At 46.3% G+C, this 10,235-nt stretch overlaps 1 protein-coding gene across 1 annotated transcript in view; it reads left to right on the forward strand.

Moving 5' to 3' along the window:
* The window catches only part of LOC120222308 (estrogen receptor), a gene marked incomplete at its 5' end in the record, with an annotated part of 154,916 nt that extends 144,681 nt beyond the window's left edge, over positions 1-10,235 (forward strand). Inside the window, 2 exons of the mRNA XM_039220103.1 lie at positions 781-964; positions 5,671-10,235. Coding sequence (XP_039076034.1) covers positions 781-964; positions 5,671-5,905 — 419 coding nt within the window. The remainder of the gene's footprint in view (positions 1-780; positions 965-5,670) is intronic.

Genomic DNA, 10,235 nt, shown 5'->3' on the forward strand with positions numbered 1-10,235 from the left:
TCTATTTCCAGAAAAAAGGCGGGAGGGAAACAAAGCAAAGCAAAACAAAACAAAAAAAAATGTGCCTTGCAGTGAAAAGCAACAGTTCCCATAGTCCTCTGCGCCCACCCGCCATACACCTTTCGGTTGAGGAGGAAAGTAGGAAGGCCCTAAGCTTGTCCTGAAACATAACAGCAAGTTAGATCCTACCCAGAAAAGTTACTTGTCAGTCACTTCACAAGTCATTCTTGTTCTCTGTGCAGTTCACACGAGTGTCACATAATAATGACCATATGTGGAGTCTGTGTGTTGGGCTTCCTTCTCAGCTCTGCTTTGTCCTAAGGAGTTCTCTTAGCAGGTTTCATGCATCTCTCTGCCCTTTGTTTTCTTAATGACAGAGGAATAATAACGGCTCTCTCAGGAGTTTGCCGTCAGCATTAGTGGGCTACTTGGCATTGGTGTCAGATGTGACAGAGAAGGAGTGGCTGGTGCAACCATTACAGCCCCGAACCTAACAGTGCCTTTCCTGGGCATTGTAAGGCCAAATCCCCCAAAGTGGCACACACACAGAAGGCCAAATGGGTTTCTCGGTGTTCTCAGGCATGTAATATTGAGTAGGAATTTCGTGGAGTTGCTTAGATCGAATGGGTCCCAAACTTCCGCCCTGCTGTGCGAGGGTCAGTGGGGGTGGGGAGGGCCAGCATTGGCATTGGCCCGATATTATATCCTGTGCACACTGCCAGTCTCCTAGACCTCATCGTCTTGGAGGTTCTCTGTCTCACTGTCTCTCTGCACATTCAGGAGTGTACACATTTCTGTCCAGCACCCTGAAGTCTCTGGAAGAGAAGGACCATATCCACCGTGTCTTGGACAAGATCACAGACACCTTGATCCACCTGATGGCCAAAGCAGGCCTGACCCTGCAGCAGCAGCACCGGCGTCTGGCTCAGCTCCTCCTCATCCTCTCCCACATCAGGCACATGAGGTGAGGCACCCTTGGGTTCCCCATGGGAGCACCGTAATGAGCGCAAGCCCTCAGACGTGTTACCGCTGGGCCGGGAAGGGCAGATGCCTAAATACAGATAGCACTCTCGGAACAGTTCCCAGTGGGTAAGGAGCATAAATGCTATGGGAGGACGGAGGAAGGAAGAAGGAAATCTATCTAGGGTGTGGGGCAGGTGTCAGAAAGATTTCATAGAGGAAGTGACATTTGCACTCAGTTTGAAGGGAGGAGGAGTGTGTGGTGTGTGGGCAGAAGGAGCGCGGCAATGTCCTTCATTTTATCCCACCAACCAAGGCAGGTGCGTGGGCACGCCTGTCCTCTGAAGGCACCAGGCACGTCCATTAGGGTTCCTGCACCCCACTCCCGCTACGTACACTTAGAAATTCAGGAGCGACTGGGTGGCTCAGTTGGTTAAGCCTCTGATTTTGGCTCAGGTCATGACCTCATGGTTTATGAGTTCGAGCCCCACATCAGACCCTCTGCTGTCAGCACAGAGCCTACTTTGGATCCTCTGTCCCCTCTCTCTCCACTGCTCCCAGCTCATGCTCTCTTGCTCTCAAAGATGAACATTAAAGAAATTAAAAATAGGGGCGCCTGGGTGGCTTAGTCGGTTAAGCATCCGACTTTCGCTTGGGTCATGATCTCGCGGTTCATGGGTTCGGGCCCCGCGTCGGGCTCTGTGCTGACTGCCAGCTCAGAGCCTGGAGCCTGTTTCAGAGTCTGTGTCTCCCTCTCTCTCTGACCCTCCCCTGCTCACGCTCTCTCTCTCTCTCTCTCTCTCTCCCCCCCAGAAATAAATAAAAATATTTAAAAAAAAAAAAAAATTAAAAATAAAAGAAAAAAGAAATACCAAGAGAATCTTGGTCCCCACACCTCACAGAGAGTCACCATTGATTCTTCCATTCATCTCAGATCCCTTCTTGTCCCCCCTCACTGCTGTTCCTCTCATCCAAGCTACCATCATTTTCTTCTAGATTTTTGCAGAGGCCACCCAATGCATCTCCCTGCCTTCAGTCTTGACCCTTCCTAAGCCCTTCTCCACACAGAGTCAGAGTGACCGTCCTAATACCACGTCTGCTCACATCATTCTTTTATTTAAAACCCTCAAATAGCTTCCCATTGCTCTAGAGGCAAGTGGAAGTTCCTTTATTTAGCTTATGTAACTTCTGTGCGCTGGCCGCTACTTAGCATCCTAGGAGGTCCTGGCAGGCTGAGCTCTAGCCATCCACTCTTGTCTGAGTCCCCAGTGGGCCACTTCAGGTTGCACATCGGCTGGCAGCTCTTTTATCCCCGCTGGGTTCCCTGCCATCTGGGGGACAGCTGATGGAGGCTGGGCACAGCCGGGAGACTCTGCTTCGAGCTGCAGGCAGGCCACGTGACTGCTCCACGTGTCTTTTATCCGCCTGTACCCACAGGTTAGCTGGGACATAGCGTTCTCACGACAATGGCAGCAGCACAGGAAAGCCAGCCTGTAAGGGCAAGCACATTTGGATCTTTCAGTTAAGTGATATCTGCAACATTCTGTTGGCCAACAGGTCACATGATGAGGCTTAAAGTCAAGATCAGGGGCACGTGGCACAGGGAGTGAATATTTCAGAACAGTAAGGTAATCCATCATAGCTAAGGTATTCTTTTCAGAAAGCATCTCCTGATCCTTAAGCCAGGTGGGATTCATATCCTGTTCTTTCTGATCGTTATTGCCCATTTCGTTTTCTCTCTGCCCAGGTTAGACTGTAAACTCTTTGAGGCACTTATCACAATTCATCTTGCATAATCTGTGTATCCAATACCTACTAGCATAGGGCTTGGCACAGAGTAACAACTCAATAAATATTTTGTGTAGGAGTTAAGGTAGGTTATTAGCAGAGGAAGGAAGAGCCTTTCTGTGCCCAAAGGAGAAAAGGGCTTCATTTCCATTTCAAATAGTCATGTAATGTGGCTGGCCAGATGCTTAATGGCTACTATTCCTCTGATCAGAACTCAGCCTGCAGGGAAGAAATGAAGAAGGTGGTATATACTGTATTCCAGAAAGGCCCTAAAAATGAGGGATCAAGTACCCATGCGTGATGAAATCCATATGACCTTGGGCTTACACCCAGACCTTTGGAATGAAGATGAAATTTCTTTTTTCAGTGGCTGTGAGGGGAGGGCATGGTGTCTGAAGGGTTGGCTTAAATTTTATGGGGCTTTCAAACCTCGAGATTCAGCATTAAGTGGGAAGAAGTTTGTCCCATCAAAGTCCCAGCAGGCACCTGCTCTAGAAACCACCTTGAAAATTGGTAGCTTCCTGAGAAAATAAGTGTCTTTCTCTTCTTTGTATCCCCCCACAATCCCCTATATGACATCTTCTATGTCGTATATGCTCACAGCATTATTGCCAAGTGAAAGAATGAATGAATGAGCAAATGAGAACTTACTTGAGTATTTTCCGTGCCCTATGAATTTGAAATTCCCAAATGATGGCTTCTACCTAGCAAGGTTTGAGAGTTAATGATTGTCATCTCTGTTCTCAGGGATCCTCGAAGTATCTAGTGTCACGAACATGAGGACTCACCTTGGCCACGTAGAGGGGAAGACTGCATTCAGAGTGCACATTTCTAATCCTCTCCCATTTATTTTTATGAATATTACAAAGAGGGCAGCAGGGATCATATCAGAGTAACAATCCTTTACGACATTTCCTGGCTGAGAGAGGCACCTTCCCCTAGAAGAAATGTATTAGCATTTACTCTGAGCCAGGAGTTCCAAAGATGTCATAGAAACCATGTTATTGCAGATGAAGGTTTTATTCGCCGGTAGGCATTGCTGAATTTTCAAATCTGTCACCTGTTTTTCAGCATTAACAAGCCTTATCAGTGAGTACCCAACTACATCTGCACTGAATTTATAGGCCTTAGTAGGTTTTTTTGGTGATGTTTGGTAGAGGGCAGGAGCAGTGAGAGAGCTCTCTAGAGTTTGTCTGAATTGTGTGAACAGCTGGAGGGAGAGCTGGAGAGAAACTGCTATTCTGTTGAAAGCTTTGAGCATATTCTCTCTCTCTCACTTGGGTGCGAGCGCACGCACCCCCCCCCCCCCACTAATGTTTTGGTGCCTTATTACAGCCAATCTCACTCTGTTTTCTTAAGGTTGGCTCCAGCCATATGTTGTTACTCAGAGAACTTCACACCAGATGTCACGTGACTATAAATGTGCTTCATTAGGTTGTAAGAGCAAGACAGTGTGAGATCCAGCGGGCATTTAACATTAACAGCATTTTAAATTAAAACACACACACACACACACACACACACACACAGAGATGTAATTAGGTTGTGGTTTTGCAAGACTTGAATAGTTTGATGCTGTGTTTTTCTGGCAACGTCTCTGGCTCATGCGACTTTTCCCCTACTAAAAATGAAATGTTTTCTAGGGTATTTGGTCCTGCCTACTCATGATGCATCATTCTCTCTGACAGATTTCTAGCTCCATAATAGTTGTTTGGTATTTTTCCCATGGGTGGTGTGGCGGGAGAAAGAGCAGAGTTGAAGCTGGTGGAGGGCAGGGGGGACAGTGGTTAAAAGGAGGAATGTCATTTGCCTACATTTCCCTGTGTCCATTGGTCCCCTGTCTTCTGAGCATTACCACATTCTTGGCACTGTTCTGCGCCTGCAGAATGGGCAGATCACGGCCCCTTGGGGAACCTTCCATGTGTGTGTGTATGTGTGTGTGTGTGTGTGTGCGCGCGCACGCGTGTGCGGGCGCACACACGTACTCCTGGGGGAAGGAATCTGCATGCATATGTACGCAGAGCAATGTCAGGTCATCATAGTGCTGGAGGAACACCGAGTAGAGCAGCTGAAGCTGTAGGCCCTGAGGTCACTGCCACTGTGGCAGCAAAATGACTTCCAAGGGAAGTGGCATCTGAAGATTTGGGGGAAGAGGGCGCCTGGGTGACTCAGTCGGTTAAGCGTCCAGCTTAGGCTCCAGTCATGATCTCACGGTTCGTGGCTTCGAGCCATGCATCAGGCTCTGTGCTGACCGCTGGGATCCTGGAGCCTGCTTCGGATTCTGTGTCCCCTTTTCTCTCTGTCCTTCTCTCTCTGTCCCGCACATGTACGTGTGCGCGCGCGTTCTCTCTCTCTCAAATAAACATTAAAAAGAAAAGATTTTGGGGATGAGCATCCAGGCAGAGGGAACAGCAAGTGAAGATATCTGAGTCTGGAAGTAGAGCTCAGTTTCTTCAAGCTCTTTCTTAGACAGCTCAGCACAGGTAAAGGGCGCGAGCTAGGGGAGCGAGGCCAGGGGGCCTGGGGAAGTAGGTGGAACCCATGTCAGTTAGACCTCGTAGAGAATGGGAGGAAAGTTAGAGTTTATTCTGACAAGATGGCAAACACCTGGAACAGTTTTAGCAAGGGAAGTTCGTGGACCATTCTACACATTTAAAAAAACTCCCTCCTACGTGAGTAGCATGTTTCTGTTCTCTTTTTAGTTGTAATGCTAATAGTGGGGAATAGAACCTCATTTGAGTCAGTGAAAGTAAGTCACCTGCATAGCAAATCCTGTAATGGCTCTTCCAACAGGGACAAAGATGGATACGCAGGTGTCTTTGGAGTATCCCCCGCTTCCCCCCTTCTTAGGGGCCTTGGCAGGCCTAGAGCCTGCGATGCTCTAAAGTAGCCTCCCTTCTGTCTCCCCCCCCCCCCCCACAGTAACAAAGGCATGGAGCATCTGTACAGCATGAAGTGCAAGAACATAGTACCTCTCTACGACCTGCTGCTGGAGATGCTGGACGCCCACCGCCTGCACGCCCCAGCCAACCGTGGGGGCGTGCCCATGGAGGAGATGAACCAGAGCCAGCTGGCCACCCCGGGCTCTACTTCTTCACATTCCTTGCAAGCGTTTTACATCACCGACGAGGCAGGGGCTTTCCCCACCACACTCTGAGAGCTCCCAGGTCCCCACCCCCTCTTCCCCCGGGCCCTGAGAATCCCTGCAGCATTTTACCCACATCATGCATCACGATAGCAGAGTTGGGCTCCTGTGCACACTCCGGCATGCACCCGCCACCGTGGCTTTCCGATATGAGTGGCCATCCGTCTGCCTGCTCAGTTCTTAGTGGCACGCCTTCTTTTGGGAACAGCCAAAGGGATTCCAGGGCTAAATTCTTTGTACTGGCTCTCTCTGCCCCTTTGCTACATTGCTAAGCATGAGGGTTCTGTAACTTTTCATGACTGAACTCAGTCTATGAGCTGGGACTCAGGTGACTGTGCATTTAAGCTACTTGTTGAGACCCAGGGCTGGAGAGTGGACATTTCATCTCTGTGAAGCGCTTTTTAATGGCTTTATGAAAAAGCCACAGGAAAGACTTGAAGGTGGCTCCTTTAATTGCTGACTTGGAGGAAGCAAGGTCAAGGGCTTGTTATGGTATCATCTTGTATTCCTATAGTAACGTAGCATTTTATTAAAGTCATACCGTAAAGCTTTTGCTCTGTTGCATGGCTGTAGCAGAATGTTCAGTGATTGTCTATCCATTTGCCCTATAGGAATACAAGATGCCCACAGAGAAGGAAGGTCCCCTAATTGCCAAAACTTTGTGCACTTAAAACTGCACCTTCAGATTTGACGAGTGCTCTTCCACTGGTTTTTGAGAACACTATGTACATTCAGGTCATGGGTTCCAGTTAATTCTTGCTTCCCATGGACCCATCAACAGCAAGTTGATCCCAATTAAGTCACCTCCACATATACCAGTTTCCCTTTGAGGGATAAATTTTTGGGTTTTTTTTGTTTTGTTGGTTTTTGCTTTTGTTTTGTTTTCATTTTATGAGAGAAAGCCCTCTCCCCTCAGGACTTGGCAGTAAAATCGGCTTCAGGACCTGCTCTGGTGAGGTCTCGCACTTGCCAGCAGAGGGCGCTCTACTTGGATCTTCCTGGTGTGTAAGGTGAATTAGTCACTTGTGGTGCCCAGCACGTGACCAAGAGTAGTTTACAAGAGTGGGCACCCTGGTGACAGTTTTAGCCCTGGGGTACTGGGGAAATAGTAAACGTGCATGATTTGTGTAGGTCTTGGAGAAGAGGAGGAAAAGTAGGGGAGAAACTGGATGAAACTGAAAGGCTCATGGTGGCCCTGCACAGGCTGCAGGTACCCAGGAGGCCCCATGTGCACCATGGGGCTGCCCTGGGATCCGTGGGCAGCCCTTCTCTTCTTGCCACCCTGGCTGGCAGCAGGGGTGGTAGACAGCTGCATCCCTGCAGTTTTCCCAACCCCGTGTGGGGGTGAGGAGGCTGGAGGGTCAGGACGGGAGACTCCCTACTCAGGTCGCCGGGGACCTGGTCAGACTGCGTGTGTTCTTGGTTGTTTAGAACTCATCCAAAAACCAGGGTTTGGCCTTGGGGAAAAAAATTCCCCCAAAGCTCATTTTATTCAACTTCATAAGCCGAGAGAGTGTGACTAGTGTTGGGCTGTAGGAATGCTATGACCTATAGGCTAAACCAGAGAGGCTCACCCCAGCCACAGGGCAGCTTTCCCAAGGCCTTTGCTTCTCCAGAGCCAACTATGGGTTATTTCTTCTTCTCAGCCAAAAAGCAAGTTTGGTTTCCTCTGGTGACTTCATTGTCTATAATTTGAACCCCATTCAGAGGTGATGTGTTAGCCAACAACACAGCCAAGCTTCGAGAGCTTCTCTTGGGATGCCTGTTTCTAAACGTGGATTTCATTCATTTTTGATTACTTAGTAAGCAATCACCAAAGGACTGGGAACCTGGGAGGGCCAAAAAAAAAAAAAAAAAAAAAAAAGGTTTTTTTTTTTTTTTTTTCAGATTATGTGCATCTGAATTTAGGGGCAATTTTGTGTAGCTACGGTAAGAATATGTTTAGAACATAATTCTTTTGTTGTTTTTGTTTAAGAAGCACCTTATATAGTATAATATATATTATTTTTGAAATTGCAATGCTTGTTTATCAGACAATTGAATGTAGTAATTCCATTCTGGATTTAATTTGACTGGGTTAACATGCAAAACCAACAAAAAATACTGAGGTGTTTTTTTTTTCTGTTAAGCTACCTTGTCAGGTATGCGGTCATTGATGCCTAAGACCTGGTGATTATTCATTTAAATGAAGATCACATTTCATATCAACTTTTATATCCACAGTAGACAAAATAGCACTAATCCAGATGCCTATTGTTGGATATTGAGTGATAGACAATCTTATGTAGCAGAGAATATGCCTGCAAAGGAAAATTATTCAGGGCAGCTAATCTTGCTTTACCAAAATATTAGTAGTAATATTTTTGGACAGTACCTAATGGGTCAGTGGGTTCTTTTTAATGTTTATACTTAGATTTTCTTTTAAAAAAATAAAAACAGACAAAAAAATTCTAGTATTATAGGTGATGTAATACCAGCTAAATCCAAACAATAATAAAGTGGAGGGTTTTACATTCCGCATCTAATGTGTTTGTATTCATGTTAAGATACTACTACATTTGAAATGGGCAGAGAACACCAGATGGTTGGAGTGTTAGCCCAGGAATCTCAAATAATTTTAGAAATCTCTTTTTATTCTTATTTGAAGTGCCACTAACAGACAGCTGACACTTTGCAGCTGATACTGCTGTTGGGGGCAGGGGACGTGTTGTATTCCCGCCCCCACCCCTCCACACTCTGAGGCAATTTAATTTTTGAACGATACAATCAACCTGAGGGTTAGGGTAGGGTGGGGAGGTAGGTTCAGGAATTTGGATGGGGGGGAAATACAGTAATAAAAGCCTTGAAAGTATTTTGAGGCAGATCGATACTGGCACCTGGGGTACGCCCTCCGGGTTCTGTATTCCACTCGTGTCCTATAAACTACAAACGACAGCCATTTCTAAAACGGGAGCTGGAATTCTATGGACAGACAAGTGTCATCTGCGGTATAGTCTAAGGAACTGCTAGTGGCCTGTGTTTCTTTTGGCCGTTGCCTAGCCCCAGGCTTGTGGCTTAGCGTGGTAATGATTCTGTAGTGCTTTCGTGCCACAGTCAGAGAGGCTAGTTCATCCAAAGAGAAGACCCTACATAGGTCGCAAAATCCAGTCCCTAAGGAAGTGCAGTCATTGGTTAGATTTTCCTGGTAACCTTGCAAGGCTGTCTAACCATGCCGTATCCCATGCCTTCTGGGGGCTGAACAAAGAAGGGACTTACCGATAACTTACTCTTGATCACAGTAAGGTGTTCTCGCACGAAAATCTTATACACTGAAATAGCCACGGATTTAGGCCGTTGGTTTAGAGCACCCCTACATGAAACCAATTCCAAACCCCTTCCTATTCATACTTTCCCACTCTGAGATGGCCTGTGGATGCCGGGAATGGTCACTAGGACCGTAGTAATGTCTAATATTCACAGGCAAATCTGCTTTGGGAAACCAGTTACTTGGAAGGTAGATAGAGTCGTCTAGTAGTTTATGGGACAGCTGTGATTCTTTCTAATTCAAAGCCCGGGAGGACGATCTAGATCACACTGCACACTTCCCAGGTGAACTCCCTGAAAACTTACTCTCAACTGGAGCAAATGAATTAAACTGTGGTTGGTCCCAAATATTCATCTTTTCATTAGTGTGATTCCTCTAACCGCATTTCCTTTTCATTTGGATTAAAGTGAGTGTGGCCTCTTTCTAAGTCATTTAAACTTGTTTTCTACGTAATTGCTGCCTCTGTTGCGGCACTTCAATTTTGCACTGTCTTTCAGAGATTAAGAGAAAAATTTCTACTCTTTTTTTTTTTTTGCATCCAAATGTGCCTGAACTTTTTAAATATGTAAATGCTGCCATGTTCCAAACCCATCTTCCGTGTCTTTGTACAGAGCTGTGTACCCTGGAAACAACATACAGTCCCATGAGCAGGTGCCTGAGATGTGGACCCCTTTGCATTTACAGAGAGGTCATTGGTTATAGAGACTTGAATTAATAAGTGACATTATGCCAGTTTATGTTCTCTCACAGCTTATAAACAATGCTTTTTGTGCACAACATATTCTTCGATGTAGAGCTCTTGTCTTATGGGAAAAGGCTAACATGCCAAATTGTGTCTCACGGTTCAATACACCTTTTCGCTGATGCATACTATTACTGATGTGATTCTGTTTTGTTGAAGCTTTGCTTTGTTTAATGAAACACACTTGTAAACCTCTTTTGCACCTTTAAAAAGTAAGGAGTCCAGTGGGGTGCTCAAGCACCTGTAAACAACTTTCTCAATCTGTTTGATGTTCAAATAAAAAATTAAACAAATGA

The sequence above is a fragment of the Hyaena hyaena genome, unplaced genomic scaffold (genome assembly GCF_003009895.1).
Source record: "Hyaena hyaena isolate Hyena2069 unplaced genomic scaffold, ASM300989v1 scaffold_860, whole genome shotgun sequence".
Lineage (NCBI taxonomy): Eukaryota > Metazoa > Chordata > Mammalia > Carnivora > Hyaenidae > Hyaena > Hyaena hyaena.